The sequence below is a fragment of the Lissotriton helveticus genome, chromosome 11, assembly GCF_964261635.1.
Source record: "Lissotriton helveticus chromosome 11, aLisHel1.1, whole genome shotgun sequence".
NCBI classification, from domain to species: Eukaryota; Metazoa; Chordata; class Amphibia; order Caudata; family Salamandridae; genus Lissotriton; species Lissotriton helveticus.
In genome coordinates, this window is record NC_136072.1 from 882485916 (window position 1) to 882504950 (window position 19035).

Below are 19035 nucleotides of genomic sequence, written 5' to 3' on the forward strand. Positions count from 1 at the left end.
CTCCCTGGACTGGAAACAAGCATCATAATTGTGTGGCAGCAAAGCACCCGCTCATTACAACCAGCTCAGATCTGTTTTAGTCTATGTAAGTTATAATGTTCAGTGGCATGCAGGCCTTTTCTCTATTGGAAACCCTTGAAGCAATGGCCCATCCACTACAGGGCCATCAGTGAGTATCACCACCATATTTAGGGTGGGAATATCGCCTCCGATTGTCACTGCAGAGTCTGACATAACTTGCTTGGCATGTCAGACTCTGGAAAGAAAAATCAGTGTCAATAGTCACTCCTTAAATATGATGGTGATACGAGCACTGCATTCCAAAGGGGGGTTGTTGGCAATCGGTGTGGACATAAATAGATCAACCACACTTTTAAGAGACAGCATATTATGCAGCATTCCTCATGCAGTATAAGATGGAGCAAAACACTGTCACTGCACAATTTGGTTCAGGACAAAGCACCACTGTACAACTTTATGTAAAACAGCCACATGTGCTGGACAGTTCACGACTTTAGTGAATGTTTGTCGAAGCAGGTACATGTGGGCCATTGTTGTCGTTCCCAGTGGGGAGGTCAGGTATGAAGGGTGGCAGATATATCCTATATGAACCAATCAAATTATGCACAATTAAAGGCCACTATGAAAAGTACAACTGCTTTGTGGTATCTTCATTTTAATGCCATGCAGCCTCCCCTTTGTGTTATGCCCCTTGCTGCTCAGCCAGAGTGACTGTGATGTAATTAGAATTATGATATGTGCCTGGTTGTGATGGTTAGTTGGAGTGTGTGAGCTGAGCAGCAAGGATGCTGTTCCCAGTGGGGCTTCCTTACCCCCATCTTTACCATGATTCCTAAGCCTCCTATCTCGAGAGTATACCTTATCCTGTTTTACCCATACCACTGACTACCCTCCATCTTTATTTACCACATGCTTGTTCTTTGTATAACCGGAACATTTCAGTTTCCAAATGCTGTCATTCTGGGACCGGTAACATGCCCTAAACACTCAAACTAGCTTGACAGAAGGAGTTCATGTGTTAGCCACTGCCTTTGGCATGACATGAGTACATACTTGGTGTGTACATCTACGGCAAGAAATGTAGTAATTTCCAGAGAATCACTACCAATACAATGCAGCACCAACTATAGCATGATCTCTAAAAAAGTCTAAGAAGGAAATAAACTTGTGAGGGAAGGCAGCTGATGGAGACTTGGGAACACTTACGGGCCATATGGTTCGCAGATGTGAAGAGGGCTGACTGCACTAGGAGAAAATGTGCTCTGGCATTTAATGATCAGGACTGAAAATACCAGAGTTCTGTTTCCAGGACTAAATGAATGTTCTTTAAAAAAGTGACCTATTTCTGAAGTTCTACAATAACAGAGTTTATTATTTCATTGTTATCATTAGATCTTCCACTTTGGCTTGCTGTCCTGGATGGAAGCAACAAGGAGAGGAATGTTTGATTGGTGAGTATTATGTTTACTGTATAGTTAGGTAACTTGGTGAATTTCATGAAAACTTACATGGATATCGCACATTCATTCTGTGCATGAAATAGGTTAGCCAGGGCTTATCCTTTCATTCATATGAAGACTAGGGACCTCGTTAAAACAGGGGCAGTAGCTTCTGACACATTACATAAGCATGTGTGATGCAATAGGTCTCTTATTTTGAGAACTTGAGCTAGTGCCATTGTAAATGACAATGTGTTTTATTTATGTGTTTTGAAAACCTGCAAGTAGTGCCTAAACACGCACTTTGTGCTTATAGTCCTTTCTTATGAACAGCAAGGCTGGCAGTAAAAGAGGTGCCGTTACTGTTAGCCTTGCTTCTCATAAGCAACGAATATAAGTGCAAAGGACAAATACAATTAGTAGCTTTGAAATGTGGCAAAATAATTATTATATTAATTCCAGATTAGGTTGTATTCTATGTGGAGCTGACGAAGGTAAATTTATAAAAGAGATGTGGTAGGTGCAGTACAAGCTGCTGCGCCAAGAGGTCCCTAGTGAGTAAGACACCAGCACTGCTTGTCTAGGTGCAGTACCACAAGCTGCGCCTAGAAGTCCCTAGTGAGCATCATAAACTTTGAAGATATGGTAAATCCACCCTACCAATAATGCATTGCATGCAAGACTACCACAAGTACATTCAAATAACTATGTCCATGTATACAATTAGTAGCTTTGAAATGTGACAAAATTATTCTTATATTAATTCCAGATTAGGTTGAACTCTATATGGAGCTGATGAAGGGGAATTTATAGAAGGTCTAACATAAATGAGATGTGGCAGGTGCAGTACAGCAAGCTGCGCCTAGAGGTCCCTAGTGAGCAAGGCACCAACACTGCTTGTCTAGGTGCAGTACCAAAAACTGCGCCTAGAAGTCCCTAGTGAGCATCATAAACTTTGAAGATATGGTAAATTCCCCCTACCCATAATGCATTGCACACAAGACAGTACAAGCTGTACCTAGTGGTTCCTAGTGAGCATCATAAATGTTGCAGATATGGTAAATCCACCCTACCCATAATGCATTGCATGCAAGACAGTACCACAAGTACATTCAAATAACCATGTCCATGTATACAATTAGTAGCTTTGAAATGTGACAAAATAATTATTATATTAATTCCAGGTTCGGTTGTACTCCATGTGGAGCTGATGAAGGAAAATGTATACGTCTAATATAAATGAGATGTGGTAGGTGCAGTACAGCAAACTGTGCCTATATGTCCCTAGTGAGCAAGGCACCAGCACTGCTTGTCTAGGTGCAGTACCACAAGCTGCGCCTAGAGGTCCCTAGTGAGCATCATAATCTTTGAAGATATAGTAAATCCACACTACCCATAATGCACTGCATGCAAGACAGTACCACAAGTGCATTCACATAGCTATGTCCATGTATACAATTAGTAGCTTCGAAATGTGACAGAATAATTATTATATTAATTCCAGATTAGGCTGTACTCTATGTGGAGTTGATGAAGGGAAATTTATAGAAGGTCTAATATAAATGAGATGTGGTAATTGCAGTACAGCAAGCTGCGCCTAGATGTCCCTAGTGAGAATCATAAACTTTGAAGATATGGTAAATCCACACTATCCATAATATATTGCATTCAAGACAGTACCACAAGTACATTCAAGTATCTATGTCCATGTATACAATTAGTAGCTTTGAAATGTGACAAAATAAATATTATATTAATTCCAGATTAGGTTGTACTCTATGTGGAGCTGATGAAGGGAAATTTATAGAAGGTCTAATATAAATGTGAGATGTGCTAGCAAGTAAAGTACCCACTGCCAATCTAGTTTAGGACTAAGTGAGTGTCCGGTCTCAAGGCCTTTAAGAAAATAGTGCCTTGAGGCTGTAATTAAATCCTAGGGCGTAACAACACAGGTAACAGGGGGTGTCCTCATGGCATGTTACAAGAAGAATTAAGGTGGTACTAAGGAGGGACTACAAAGTCTAATGACCAATTAAAATCCACCATTTACAAAGGACAGGGAAAGGAGCCATTTAAAAAGATGGGTGGCAAGTAGGTGGAGCTTTATCCACATATCCTGAATACAGCACGTCGCAAAGAGACAGTGCAAACGTTGCCTATGTGAGACCTAAAAAGGGCCTCCCACACAGGTGAGAAATCCTGCTGGTGTAAAATCCTGTGCAGGGTGGAGCGTTTGCACTTCCACACTAGTGGGTGGGCGGAGGATAATTTGGATGTTGGCTTGTCCTTGCAATTTACTTCCAGCTCCCTGTTGCCACCACAATTATGTATCAATTGGACAGTCCATTTCCAGCAGCTATAGGGCTTATACTGCTATAGTTGAAAGTTGCCTTTTTCTGTTCTTACATTTACAGGCAGATTCATCATCCAATATTGCGATCACAATAGCTGCGAATTAGCTATTGCGATCGCAATTGAATGACCTGCAATTCATGTTAGGAAAAATGAACAATTTGCGAAATCGCAAAATAGATTTTGCGAATTCGCAAAAAAATCGCAGAATCAAGGTGGAACCCCCTTAGCGATTCGGAATTTGCGAGATTCCAATGAAACTGCGATTTACTTTGCGAATTCACAAAAAATCGCAAACCAAATTCATCAAAAATCGCAAATTGCGAAAAACCACAAAATCGCATTTTGCGAGGCGCAAATTAAGGAGAACCCAAACCAGTTGGTAACCATGAAGTCCATAAAAAAAAACAATTACCAAAACTAGCCACAGGTGCGGCCCTGACCAAACACACTTAAGGAGACACAGTAGGAGCAAGAGGAAATTCACAATGCCAGGACTATACATGGTGGGTAGGCGGCGAAGGCTCCAGGCTGCAGCAAGGAACAGACGCAGGATCCAGGAGCGAATTTTCCGCCAGCGGATCACACTTCTGGGCCAAACTTAAGAGCAAATCTACTCAAAGTACCGGCTGAATTGAGCAATGATTACTAATCTCATCCGGGACCTTGACCCCCTGATGCAGCACCCAAAAAGGAGGACCAATGCCGTGCCCACCCATGTCCAGGTCTTGTGCAGCCTGCACCTCCTAGCCTCGGGAAGCTTCCAGGGGATAGTTGCCGTTGCAGGGGGATCTCCCAGAGCACCATGTCACGCTGCCTAAACAGTTTCCTGGAGGCCATGCTGAACCGGCTACGCCATTACATCAAATTCCCGACCACCCAACAGGACTTGAATCAAACCAAGCTTGATTTTTACAACATTGCGTAATTCCCCCATGTCATTGGATGCATTGACTGTACCCACATCCACATTTACCCACCAGCACAAACAGAATACATGTACCGGAACCGCAAGTGCTACCACTCACTGAATATCCAGATGGTCTGCAACGCTAAGACAATCATCACGGACATAGTGGCACAATACCCGGGGAGCACACATGCCTCCTTCATATTCCGGCACAGCGGCATGCACACACGACTGGCCAGGGGAGACTTCGGCGAAGGACACCTTCTAGGTAAGTACACATGCCAACAAACAGTACATTGCGACCATGTAGCTGCGCATAACAGGCACTCACCATCTGCTCCTTTCATTCAGGTGACAGCGCCTACGGTCTCCGTGAGTACCTCCTCACCCCATACCTCAACCCTGCCACACCACAGCAACGGCATTACAATGCTGCACACATCCGCACAAGAAATTGCATTGAGCGGACATTTGGGCTTTTGAAGAGCCGATTCCGCATACTACTCAAGACTGGTGGGGCCCTCAAATACCAGCCTGAAGTCTGCTGCCGCATCGTGGCCGTGTGTTCAATACTCCACAACATTGCTACCAAGCGGAGGATACCTGTAGAGATCTCTGGCGGTGAGTCGGATGGGGACAACCGCCCACCTGCACATGTGCATCATGCTCGGTGGGGAGAATCCTGCTGAAGGACACAGGCGCCGCAACCAAATCACAATGAACTGTTTCTAGTGCACCCACTCCCCTCACCCAACACTTCACTCATGGATGACAAATGAAATAATGACATGAGTCAGATTAACTTGTGCATATTAAACCTTATTGTTTTTTTCACAACAATGTAGACATATTCATTTTACATTGCATGAGAGCTGTATTGACTCATACATCCCCATGTATGTGATGAGGGCATGCTTGTATCATCAGCATGGCCCTGCAGGTACATTAGGAAGAGTCAGTGGCGCCTCTGGACAGACGCTCCCAGTCGCCTTTCTACTTCCTCCACCTCAGCATTAGCCCGTGAGGCTGCAGTGGGCCTGGTGCTGCGGTGGGGTACCGTCACCAGTGGCAACGACAGGCTGCTATGGCTGGAATTGCCCTCACTTGCATCATCCCCCCCACTAGCTGGTGCATGGCCAGTCGCCTGCAGACCGTGCACTGCTGTGGTGACTTGCCCTAGCGACGACTTGGCAGCACTGCACCATTTGAATTTGCATCGCTAGGGAGCGACGCGATAGTTGGGAGGTGGCATTCCCGATAATATGATTGGAGCGTGTGTACGCTGACAGGCGGGTCAGCAGCTGGCGGTGGCGGCGGCGTTTGACATCCTGCTGGGACAATAGGACCTGGGTTTTCTCTTGGACAGCAGCGGTCATGATTTGCATGCTGTCAGTGAGCTGCCCCACATTACGTGCAGTCTTGTGCAGCTGCAGGTGGATGGCAGCCAAGTGACGTGCCTGCTTCTGATGGACTCGGAGCATGCAACGTTCAATGGACAGGCCAGGATCCCGGATATTCCCCCCCCTGCCAGCGCGTGTTGTTGTGTCATGCTGCTCCCTCACCAGTCCACTGGACTGTGATCGCACAGTGGCTGTGCGCCTTGTCTGCCTCCGGGCTGCAACTGTTGTGGCCTGTGCCACTGCCATGGGTGTTACACCGGCTGGTTGTGGCGCGCATGTGGCTGCAGGGGTGGTACTGTCCACAGGGGCAGGTGGTGGTACTACTGCTGCTGGTGCTGCCTGTGATGGTCCTGGTAGGTGTGAAGCACGGCCCTCTCCCTCGGTGTCTTCGGGGTTGTCATCAATATGTAGGGCCTCACTGTCCGAGCTGGGTTGTTCTGTGCCACCTGTGATGTAAATGGGACCGTGATTAATGACATGTTTCTTGCACATGGGAGGTTGCTACATGCATGCAGGCTAGCATTCCCTGACTGGCTTTAGGAATGACTCTCACTTGACATGTCTGGCTGTATGGGGCTATCTGGAAATTGTGGTCACACTACAAGTCCCACAATGCAATTGGGCATTTCTGGTGTGCATGGCCTGCATGACTGGGGTTTTCTAATGGTTAGCTCTGGAGTCATGGCCATTGTCAGGGGACAGGGTCGCAGTCGCATGGCACTTACCTTGGGATTGTTGGGTGGGTCGGGAGGAGTCCAGCCGGGTGACCCCCACGCATGCTTGGGGATTCAGGGTGTCCTCCACAAGGTCCTCCAGTGGGGTGTTGGGTGGCACGGTGGGCTCTCCTCCTCCGGTTGCAGTTCGATCCCCCAACCTCTCTGCAATTCTTTCTTTTGCACGCCCTCTGAGGTCGTACCACCTCTTTTTAAGTTCATCAATTTAGCGCTGGGACACTCCCACTGCATTGACCTTAGCGCGGATGCGCAGCCAAATGCGCCTTTTGTCCGCCTCAGGCACCCTCCTTGAATCCTTCCCGAAGAGCCGGTCATGGTCCTTGGTGACTCCCTCAATTAAATATTCTAGTCCCTGCTCGGAAAATTTGATCTTCCTTTTTACGGGCTCGGCGACGTCACCACTTCGTCAGAAGTGGGGAGGAGCTGCGAGCCGTATTGTAGCGGGTTTCTCGTTCGTTCTGGATAAATTCTTCTTTGCTCGTGCATTTTCAGTGCGCTATTTTATTATATGATGGTGATTGGTCGTCGCGGTGATGTTTTTTTAGTAGTCTTGATGCGATAGGGCATATGTAATGTTGGTCGGCCATTTTTAGCATTTTCTGTGCGGTTTCGCGCACGGCAGACCATTAATTTTAATTAGGAGCTGTCAGAGTGCCCTTGTAATGCAATCCAGATGGTGGGAGCGCGTTCACCATTCTGCATTGCATGTTTAGGGCGCGCGTTCGTCTGCAGCGTTTTTGTGGCTGAGAAATGTGGACGTCTATTGTATTGAACTTTTATGTGATTTACCATTGCTCGGAAAAATGTGTGTTTGCAAGGAAGTGTTCCAAGGACATGGTGTTCACTTATTTCCTTTGAAGCGCTGTCAGATATGTATTTCTCTTTAATAGCAACACGTACTTTGGATACCACCACCAGTACAAACACTACCAGTACCACCACCACCAGTATTACGACTACCAGTACCACCACCAGTAACACCACTACCAGTACTACCACCACCACTACTACCACCAACAGTACTACCACTACCAGTACCACCACCTCCAGTATTACCACTACTACCACTACCAGTACCACCACCACCAGTACTACCAGTAACACCACCACCAGTACTACCACTACCAGTACCACCACCACCAGTACTACCACTACCAGTACCACCACCACCACCACCACCAGTACTAACACCATCAGTACTACCAGTACTACCACCACCAGTACTACCACTACTACAGCCACCAGTACTACCACTACTACAGCCACCAGTACTACCACTACTACAGCCACCAGTACTACCACTACCACCACCACCAGTACTACCACCACCACCAGTAATACCAGTACCACCACCACCAGTACTACCACAACCAGTACTACCAGTACCACTACCACCACCACCAGTACCACCACCACCAGTACTACCACCACCAGTACTACCAGTACCACCACCACCACCAGTACTAACACTACCAGTACCACCACCACCACCAGTACTACCAGTACTACAGCCACCAGTACAACCACTACCACCAGTACTACCAGTACCACGACCACCAGTACTACCACTACCAGTACTACCACTGCCAGTACCACTACCACCACCAGTACTACCACCACCAGTACCACCACCACCAGTACTACCAGTACTACCACCATCAGTACTACCAGTACTACCACCACCAGTACTACCACTACCAGTACCACCACCACCAGTACTACCACTACCAGTACAACCACCACCACCAGTACTACCAGTACTACAGCCATCAGTACTACCACTAGCACCACCACCACCACCAGTACTACCAGTACCACGGCCACCAGTACTACCACTACCAGTACTACCACTACCAGTACCACTACCACCACCAGTACTACCACCACCAGTACCACCACCACCAGTACTACCACCACCAGTACTACCAGTACTACCATCATCAGTACTACCAGTACTACCACCACCAGTACTACCACTACCAGTACCACCACCACCAGTACTACCACTACCAGTACCACCACCACCACCACCACCAGTACTACCAGTAGTACCACCATCAGTACTACCAGTACTAGAGTGCATAGGGAGTGCATAGTGCAGAGTGCATAGGGAGTGCATAGTGCATAGGGAGTGCAGAGTGCATAGGGAGTGAAGAGTGCACAGTGCATAGGGAGTGAAGAGTGCACAGTGCATAGGGAGTGCGGAGTGCACAGTGCATAGGGATTGCAGAGTGCATAGGGAGTGCAGAGTGCATAGGCAGTGCAGAGTGCATAGGGAGTGCAGAGTGCATAGGGAGTGCAGAGTGCATAGGGAGCACAGAGTGCAGAGTGCATAGGGAGTGCAAAGTGCATAGGGAGCGCAGAGTGCAGAGTGCATAGGGAGCGCAGAGTGCATAGGGAGTGCAGAGTGCATAGGGAGTGCAGAGTGCATAGGGAGTGCATAGTGCAGAGTGCATAGGGAGTGCATAGTGCAGAGTGCATAGGGAGTGCATAGTGCAGAGTGCATAGGGAGTGCAGAGTGCATAGGGAGTGAAGAGTGCAGAGTGCATAGGGAGTGCAGAGTGCATAGGGAGTGCAGAATGCATAGGGAGCGCAGAGTGCATAGGGAGCGCAGAGTGCATAGGGAGTGCAGAGTGCATAGGGAGTGCAGAGTGCATAGGGAGCGCATAGTGCAGAGTGCAGAGTGCATAGGGAGTGCAGAGTGCATAGAGAGTGAAGAGTGCAGAGTGCATAGAGAGTGAAGAGTGCAGAGTGCATAGGGAGTGCAGAGTGCATAGGGAGTGCAGAGTGCATAGGGAGTGCAGAGTGCATAGGGAGTGCAGAGTGCATAGGGAGTGCAGAGTGCATAGGGAGTGCAGAATGCATAGGGAGTGCAGAGTGCATAGGGAGTGCAGAGTGCATAGGGAGTGCAGAGTGCAAAGGGAGTGCATAGTGCAGAGTGCATAGAGAGTGCATAGTGCAGAGTGCATAGGGAGTGCATAGTGCAGAGTGCATAGGGAGTGCAGAGTGCATAGGGAGTGAAGAGTGCAGAGTGCATAGGGAGTGCAGAGTGCATAGGGAGTGCAGAGTGCATAGGGAGTGCAGAGTGCAGAGTGCATAGTGAGTGCAGAGTGCATAGGGAGTGCAGAGTGCATAGGGAGTGCATAGTGCAGAGTGCATAGGGAGTGCATAGTGCAGAGTTCATAGGGAGTGCATAGTGCAGAGTGCATAGGGAGTGCAGACTGCATAGGGAGCGAAGAGTGCAGAGTGCATAGGGAGTGCAGAGTGCATAGGGAGTGCAGAGTGCATAGGGAGCGCAGAGTGCAGAGTGCATATGGAGTGCAGAGTGCATAGGGATCGCAGAGTGCAGAGTGCATATGGAGTGCAGAGTGCATAGGGAGTGCAGAGCGCAGAGTGCATAGGGAGTGCAGAGTGCATAGGGAGTGCAGAGTGCATAGGGAGTGCAGAGTGCATAGGGAGTGCATAGTGCAGAGAGCATAGGGAGTGCATAATGCAGAGTGCATAGGGAGTGCATAGTGCAGAGTGCATAGGGAGTGCAGACTGCATAGGGAGTGAAGAGTGCAGAGTGCATAGGGAGTGCAGAGTGCATAGGGAGTGCAGAGTGCATAGGGAGCGCAGAGTGCAGAGTGCATAGGGAGTGCAGAGTGCATAGGGAGTGCAGAGTGCATAGGGAGTGCAGAGTGCATAGGGAGTGCAGAGTGCATAGGAAGTGCAGAGTGAATAGGGAGTGCAGAGTGCATAGGGAGTGCAGAGTGCATAGGGAGTACAGAGTGCAGAGTGCATAGGGAGTGCAGAGTACATAGGGAGTGCAGAGTGCATAGGGAGTGCAGAGTGCAGAGTGCATAGGGAGTGCATAGTGCATAGGGAGTGCAGAGTGCATAGGGAGTGCAGAGTGCATAGGGAGTGCAGAGTGCATAGGGAGTGCAGAGTGCATAGGGAGTGCAGCGTGCAGAGTGCATAGGGAGTGCAGAGTGCATAGGGAGTGCAGAGTGCATAGGGAGCGCAGAGTGCAGAGTGCATAGGGAGCTGTTAGAAAGGCGTCCCCGGGCGAGGCAGAAGATGTCTGACTGACCACCCCTAGGTCCACCTCTCCGTCGAGGAGTAGCCGAGCGGTTGCTGAGAGGCCTCCTGAATAAGGGTCCTCTCCTAGGATCGTACAGCAGAATAATCACAACACTACAGATGGACACCACACAAGAAGTTACGTTCTCAAGCTTTTATAGGGAATAAACGGTTGCTGGTTCTTGGCAGTATGTACAAGCAGATCGAGGGATCTGGAAAGTCTCTTAAAGGGGGGTAAGGTAGCGGGACAGTCTTACTCTGGGCGGAGGAAGGGATACCCTACGCACAGCTCTCAAAACCTCGAGCTGGGGGGTTCCGAGATGCTCAAGCCGCGGCAGCGCCAGCAGGATCTCAGATGGTTTGACAGGATAGGCCGCGGCAGCGCCAGCAGGCTCTCGGAAGGTTCAGCAAGGTAGGCCGCGGCAGCGCCAGCAGGCTCTCAGATGGTTCAGCAAGATAGGCCGCGGCAGCGCCAGCAGGCTCTCTGATGGTTCAGCAAGATAGGCCGCGGCAGCGCCAGCAGGCTCTCGGAAGGTTCAGCAAGGTAGGCCGCGGCAGCGCCAGCAGGCTCTCTGATGGTTCAGCAAGATAGGCCGCGGCAGCGCCAGCAGGCTCTCGGAAGGTTCAGCAAGGTAGGCCGCGGCAGCGCCAGCAGGCTCTCAGATGTTTCAGCAAGATAGGCCGCGGCAGCGCCAGCAGGCTCTCGGAAGGTTCAGCAAGGTAGGCCGCGGCAGCGCCAGCAGGCTCTCAGAAGGTCGTCGGGTTACGGATGAGTTCGTCTGGTGTCGGCCGTGACAGCGTCAGCAGGGCTTCCAGTCCAGGATACAACTGCAGTCTTAATCCAGGGTTGCCCCAGATATAGGTCTGGAGGTCTTTGAAGTCCGGACCTTCGCGCCTGGGGGTCAGAGGGGCCGGGATGATGGTGTCCAGACACCCAGCAGGGGGGTGGAGCCAGCGCCCAGGGAGGCCGGAGGGCGATCGATACCAGGCGTCCGGGGACCGCTGGAGGCCCATCGAAACTCCCCTTCCTCCGGGATCTGTCGAGTGGCTACTCGACCACCTGGGTGGATCTTGGTGCCTCGATGTCGGGGCTTCGCTGGGGCCTGGGCTGGGGCCGAGGCCACGTGGTTGTGACGTGGCGGGTCCAAGATGGAGTCGGGCACGGCCTTGTGCTGAGGCCGTGATGGGCCTGCGCTGGTGGACCGGGATGGTAGCCGGCCCCGGTGGGGTTGGGGCGTGCAGGATCGGGCCGAAGGGGCCGCCCGAGGTCTGGTGGAGGGCGGATATCGTCCTGGGCCCGCCATGCGGGAGGGGTAGGACCACGCCATGAGGCCGGGTCCAACACGCGTCCCCCCCAGCTGAAGGCAGGGGAGAGTCACCCATCTTCTTGGGGATTCTCCTCGCCAAGGCGGAAGAATCTGGACAGGCCGTCAGCATTGGCGTGGTCGTTGCCGGGCCGATGCTCCACGGTGAAATCCATTCCCTGCAGCGAGATGGACCAGCGCAGCAGCTTCGGGTTTTCTCCCCGCATCTGCATCAACCAACGCAGGGGCTGGTGGTCGGTCTGGACTCGGAAGTGGGTGCCGAAGAGGTAGGGCCGGAGCTTCTTGAGGGCCCACACCACGGCGAAGGCTTCCCTCTCGATGGTGCTCCAGCGTTGCTCTCTCGCCAGCAGGCGTCGGCTGATGAAGGCCACAGGTTGGTCGATTTCTTCGGGGTTGACTTGGTGCAGGACCGCCCCGATGCCGTGCTCCGAGGCGTCGGTCTGGACCACAAACTCTCTGCTGTAGTCGGGGGCCTGGAACACAGGGGCGGTGCACATGGCAGTCTTTAGAGTCTCAAAGGCCGTTTGGCACGCAGGGGTCCAGTGCACCCTCTTTGGTAGCTTCTTGGAGGTCAGTTCGGTCAGGGGCACCACAATGCTCCCGTAGTCTTTTATAAACCGCCGATAATATCCAGTGAGCCCCAGGAAGGCTCGGACGGCGGTCTGGGTGACTGGGGGCTCCCAGTCCCGGATGGCGTCGATCTTTGGTTGGAGGGGAGCCACGTGGCCGCTCCCCACTTGGTGTCCCAGATAGGTCACAGTCCCTTGGCCTATCTGGCACTTACTGGCTTTGATGGTGAGTCCGGCCCGCCGAAGGGCCGTCAGGACCGTCCAGAGGTGGGTCAGGTGCTCACCCCAGTGAAAGCTGTACACAGCAATGTCATCGAGATAGGCAGCGCTGTATTCCTCTAGTCCGGCCAGCACCTGGTTCACGAGTCTTTGGAAGGTTGCTGGTGCGTTCTTCATGCCGAAGGGCATTACCTTGAAGTGATAGTGGCCATCGGGGGTCGAGAAGGCTGATCGTTCTTGTGCCCCCGGGGTGAGGCCGATCTGCCAATACCCCGCCGTGAGATCGAAGGTGCTGAGGAATTTGGCAGCTCCTAAGCGATCGATTAGTTCATCTGCCCTGGGGATAGTATGGGCGTCGGTTCTGGTGACTGCATTCAGCCCCCGGTAATCAACACAAAACCGGAGCTCCGGAGCTGTCCCGGGGGCGGCGGCTTTAGGGACCAGGACAACGGGACTGGCCCAGGGACTGTTGGAGGGTTCGACTACCCCCAGAGCTAACATCTTGGCCACTTCTGTTTGGATGCAGGCCCGAACCCGGTCGGGTACTCGGAAAGCTCGGTGTTTCACGGGCAAACTGTCTCCGGTGTCCACATCGTGGACACACCACCGGGTGACCCCCGGAGTGAGGGAAAACAGATCCGCAAACTGCCCCAGCAGCTTCCGGCAGTCTTGTTGCTGCTCTGGGGTCAGGGTAGAGGAGAGCCGGGCCCCTTCGAAGGAGCCGTCTTTCTCGGAGGTGCTGAGGAGGTCTGGTAGTGGGTCGGAGTCGTCTTCTGCTCCGTCATCGGTCGCCAGCAGCAGACTTAGTTCAGTGCGTGCAAAGTGCGGCTTGAGTCGGTTAGCATGGAGAACCCGGAGGGGGTTCCTGGGGGATTCCATGTCCACTAAGTAGGTGACGGGGCTCTTGCGCTCCACCACCTTGAAGGGCCCCGTCCACTTGTCCTGGAGGGCACAAGGTTCGACCGGGGACATGACCCAGACCTGCTGGCCCGGCTCGAATTCGATGGACGAGGCGTTCTGGTCATACCAGCGTTTCATCTCCTCCTGACTAGCCTCCAGGTTGGCCTCGGCAAGTTCCCGAAACTTCCGAGTCTGATTGCGTAGGGTCAGGAGGTACCGGTAGACATCAGGTGGGGCATCTCGGACTGCCGTCTCCCAGCCTTCCTTGACCAGGCTGAGGGGGCCTCGGACCGGGTGCCCGTACAAGAGTTCGAAAGGGCTGAACCCCAGGGACTTCTGGGGTACCTCTCGGTAGGCGAACAGGAGGCAAGGCAGTAGGACATCCCATTTGCGCCGGAGGGGCTCCTCTAGGCCCTTGATCATCCCCTTCAGTGTCCTGTTGAATTGTTCGACTAGCCCATTTCCTTGGGGATGATACGGAGTGCTGAACTTATAGGCGACCCCGCACTGCTGCCAGAGGGACCGCATATGCTTCGAGATAAAGTTGGAGCCCCGATCACTCACGACTTCCCGAGGGAAGCCGACTCGGGAGAAGATGCTCATGAGGGCTCGGCCCACCACGGGGGCCGTGATGGTTCGGAGGGGGATGGCCTCGGGATAGCGTGTAGCATGATCCACCAGGACGAGGATGAAGCGGTGCCCCTGCGAGGTGCGAGGATCCAGGGGCCCTACGATGTCGATCCCCACTCGCTCGAAGGGGGTGGTGACCACGGGAAAAGGTTGGAGCGGGGCCTTCACCTTCCCCCCGCTCTTTCCGCTGGCTTGACAGGTCGGGCAGGTCCTGCAGTGGTTATGCACATCGTTCCGCATTTTCGGCCAGTAGAAATGGGTCACCAGGCGGCTGTAAGTTTTGTCCTGCCCCAGGTGCCCGGCGAGGGGCACATCATGTGCTAAGTTTAGGAGGAAGTCTCTGAATCGGAGGGGCACGACCAGCACCCGGCTGGCCCCTAGTTCGGCAATCTTCTGTTCACTGTAGAGAAGGTCGTTGTCCCAATAGACCCAGTGGGACCCCGCGGGGTCTCCCGCGGCTTGAGTAGCGGCTTGCTGTCGGACCCCCTCAAGGGAGGGGCAGGTTTTCTGCTCCTGCCGGAACTGTTCGCGAGTGGGACCCCCTTCTTGGCGCCATTGCGCGAGTTCGGGGAGGTGTTGGAGCTCGGGGAGGTTTTCTTGGTCGGGCTCTTGGGAGCCGTGTTCCAGGCCAGGGTCCTCGGGGATGACGGGTGGCGGCGGTGCGGGCCACTCCGGCTCTTCAGTCGAAGCTTCCCCCGCTGGGGTGGAGGCTCGGGCGGACATGGAGCGGGTGGTCGCGCAGACCCACTCGGGAAGGCCTAGCATCCCTAGGTGCTCTCTTCTTTCGACGCCTGCCCAGGGGGAACTTTCCAGGTCGTTCCCAAGGAGGCAGTCCACGGGGGTGTCGTCGCGGACAGTCACTTTTAGCATGCCCGACACTCCCCCCCACTTGAAGTGGATGCGGGCCATTTGGCACAAAGTCTCTGAGTTATCTGCGGACCGGACTGGGCACAGGACGTTAGGAAGGATCTGTTCGGCGGTCACCAAATGGCAGCGGACTGCTGTTACGCTGGCTCCAGTGTCACGGAGGGCTTCGGTTCGGCGACCATTGATGGTGACCCACTGGCGGTACTTTTGGGTGTTGCCGGGGATCGGGCCTCGGGGGATTAGGTCGTGAGTCCCCAGGCAGGCTAAGGTCATGGCGGCGGGCTCCCACTCGGCCTGCTCGGGGCCGTTGTCCTCTTCCTCACTACCTTCTTCACCCAGGGCCGCGGCCATTATCTGGCGGGCTGGGGGCCCGGTAGTGCCGGGTCGCTGATTCATCGGGCAGAGGGGGTCATTCGCGTAATGACCCTGTCGCTGGCATCTGTGGCACGTAACATTCGGGCGGGGCCCTGGTCTGGCTGGGGGGCCCCCTCTCTGGCCCCAGGGTGGCGACGTGGAGGCAGGGGAAGACCCCTGGGGGGCGTCTCGTCCCCGGCTCTGGCCTACTCTGCCGCCTCGGGGTCGGTGGTTTCCCGAAGATCCCCGGCCGGAGTCTTCCGTCGGACCCCGGCCGACTCGGGTGCTCGTCCATCTATCCGCCTCGACAGCGAGTTTTCGTGGCTCAGTTAGTTTGCTGTCGAGGAGGTGTTGCCGGAGTTCGATGAAGCAGTTATTGGATAGATGTTCCCACAGAATGAGGTCGACCAACTGCTGGTAGGTGGTGACCTGACAGCCCCGAGTCCACCCCTCGAAGGCTCTGCTGTAATAGTTCACGTACTCCACCCACGTGGTACCGGGGATTTTTTTGCAGTCTCGGAATCGCTGTCGGTACATCTCGGGGGTGAGTCCGTAGCGAGTGAGGAGGGCGGTCTTCATGTGCTCGTACGAGGTCATCTCGGCGTCGGGGAGCTCTAGCAGGGCGTCTCTTCCTTCGTTGATAAACTTCCCCCACAGGCCGGCGCCCCAGTCCTTGAGGGGTACTCGATGGGCGGTCATGGCGACCTCGTAGGCTTTGAACCACTGTTGGATGTCGTCGTTCTTATAGTACTCTTTGACGACATCCTTAGGTATGTGCACCTTTGTGTCCCCCGGGGGAGGTGAGGTCTTCCCCCCGGAGCGATCAGTCTCGTTTGCCTTGGCTTTAAATTCCATTTCTTTGAGGACTCGCTCATGCTCGAGCAGGAGTTTCTTCTCCTCGAGGTCTCTTTGTCTTCGCCTTTCTTCTAGGTCTCATTCTAGCCGTAGCTGCTCGAGGGCTAACTTCCTTTCTGCCAGTTGGATCTCTCCTTCTTGCCTGAGTCGAACGAGCTCCAATTCGTGGAGCCGGTTCTTCTCTCGTTCTCTGGCATCTTCGTGGGAGAGGCCCGTGTCTGGGTTCGCGGGTCTCCCTCCCGCGGGGTTCGTCGCAGCCTCCGTGCCTCCGTTCGGGCCCGGGTTATCTTCCCTCGGGGGTGGCGCCTCGCCGGCATCCACCCAGGCCTGCAGGGCCGATTTAAAGTCTTCTTTAGTACTTAAGCCAGTGGTAGCGATGCCTAAGTCCTTGCAGAATTGCTTTAGCTCCTTGTGACTGTAGTCTTCCATTTTCTCTTTCTGGAATTCTGTGCTCATGGTTGCAGTGGTTTTTTCTTGGTAGTGAGCGAATTACTCTCTGAACGATCTGCGTGGGCTCGGATCCCAGCGCTTGCCACCAATGTTAGAAAGGCGTCCCCGGGCGAGGCAGAAGATGACTGACTGACCACCCCTAGGTCCACCTCTCCGTCGAGGAGTAGCTGAGCGGTTGCTGAGAGGCCTCCTGAATGAGGGTCCTCTCCTAGGATCGTACAGCAGAGTAATCACAACACTACAGATGGACACCACACAAGAAGTTACGTTCTCAAGCTTTTATAGGGAATAAACGGTTGCTGGTTCTTGGCAGTATGTACAAGCAGATCGAGGGATCTGGAAAGTCTCTTAAAGGGGGGTAAGGTAGCGGGACAGTCTTACTCTGGGCGGAGGAAGGGATACCCTACGCACAGCTCTCAATCCTCGAGCTGGGGGGTTCCGAGATGCTCGAGCCGCGACAGCGCCAGCAGGCTCTCAGATGGTTCGACAGGATAGGCCGCGGCAGCGCCAGCAGGCTCTCGGAAGGTTCAGCAAGGTAGGCCGCGGCAGCGCCAGCAGGCTCTCAGATGGTTCAGCAAGATAGGCCGCGGCAGCGCCAGCAGGCTCTCTGATGGTTCAGCAAGATAGGCCGCGGCAGCGCCAGCAGGCTCTCGGAAGGTTCAGCAAGGTAGGCCGCGGCAGCGCCAGCAGGCTCTCTGATGGTTCAGCAAGATAGGCCGCGGCAGCGCCAGCAGGCTCTCGGAAGGTTCAGCAAGGTAGGCCGCGGCAGCGCCAGCAGGCTCTCAGAAGGTCGTCGGGTTACGGATGAGTTCGTCTGGTGTCGGCCGTGACAGCATCAGCAGGGCTTCCAGTCCAGGATACAACTGCAGTCTTAATCCAGGGTTGCCCCAGATATAGGTCTGGAGGTCTTTGAAGTCCGGACCCTCGCGCCTGGGGGTCAGAGGGGCCGGGATGATGGTGTCCAGACACCCAGCAGGGGGGTGGAGCCAGCGCCCAGGGAGGCCGGAGGGCGATCGATACCAGGCGTCCGGGTACGGCTGGAGGCCCATCGAAACTCCCCTTCCTCCGGGATCTGTCGAGTGGCTACTCGACCACCTGGGTGGATCTTGGTGCCTCGATGTCGGGGCTTCGCTGGGGCCTGGGCTGGGGCCGAGGCCACGTGGTTGTGACGTTGCGGGTCCAAGATGGAGTCGGGCACGGCCTCGTGCTGAGGCCGTGATGGGCCTACGCTGGGGTCAGGCCTGCGCTGGTGGACCGGGATGGTAGCCGGCCCCGGTGGGGTTGGGGCGTGCAGGATCGGGCCGAAGGGGCCGCCCGAGGTCTGGTGGAGGGCGGATATCGTCCTGGGCCCGCCATGCGGGAGGGGTAGGACCACGCCATGAGGCCGGGTCCAACAGGAGCGCAGAGTGCAGAGTGCATAGGGAGTGCAGAGTGCATAGGGAGTGCAAAGTGCATAGGGAGTGCAGAGTGCATAGGGAGTGCATAGTGCAGAGTGCATAGGGAGTGCAGAGTGCATAGGGAGTGCAGGGTGCATAGGGAGTGCAGAGTGCAATTGGGAGTGCAGAATGCATAGGGAGTGCAGAATGCATAGGGAGTGCAGAGTGCATGGGGAGTGCAGAGTGCATGGGGAGTGCAGAGTGCATAGGGAGTGCAGAGTGCATAGGGAGTGAAGAGTGCATAGGGAGTGCAGAGTGCCGAGTGCATAGGGAGTGCAGAGTGCATAGGGAGTGCATAGTGCAGAGTGCATAGGGAGTGCATAGTGCAGAGTGCATAGGGAGTGTATAGGGAGTGCAGAGTGCATAGGGAGTGCAGAGCGCATAGGGAGTGCAGAGTGCGTAGTGCATAGGGAGTGCAGAGTGCAGAGTGCATAGGGAGTGCATAGTGCAGAGTGCATAGGGAGTGCATAGTACAGAGTGCATAGGGAGTGCATAGTGCAGAGTGCATAGGG

General features: G+C 53.7%; 1 protein-coding gene across 1 annotated transcript in view; it reads left to right on the forward strand.

Moving 5' to 3' along the window:
* Nucleotides 1-19035, forward strand: part of SCARF2 (scavenger receptor class F member 2) — a 629499-nt gene that overhangs the window by 268487 nt on the left and 341977 nt on the right. Inside the window, exon 2 of the mRNA XM_078667105.1 lies at nt 1414-1472. Within this exon, the coding sequence (XP_078523231.1) occupies nt 1414-1472 (59 nt within the window). The remainder of the gene's footprint in view (nt 1-1413; nt 1473-19035) is intronic.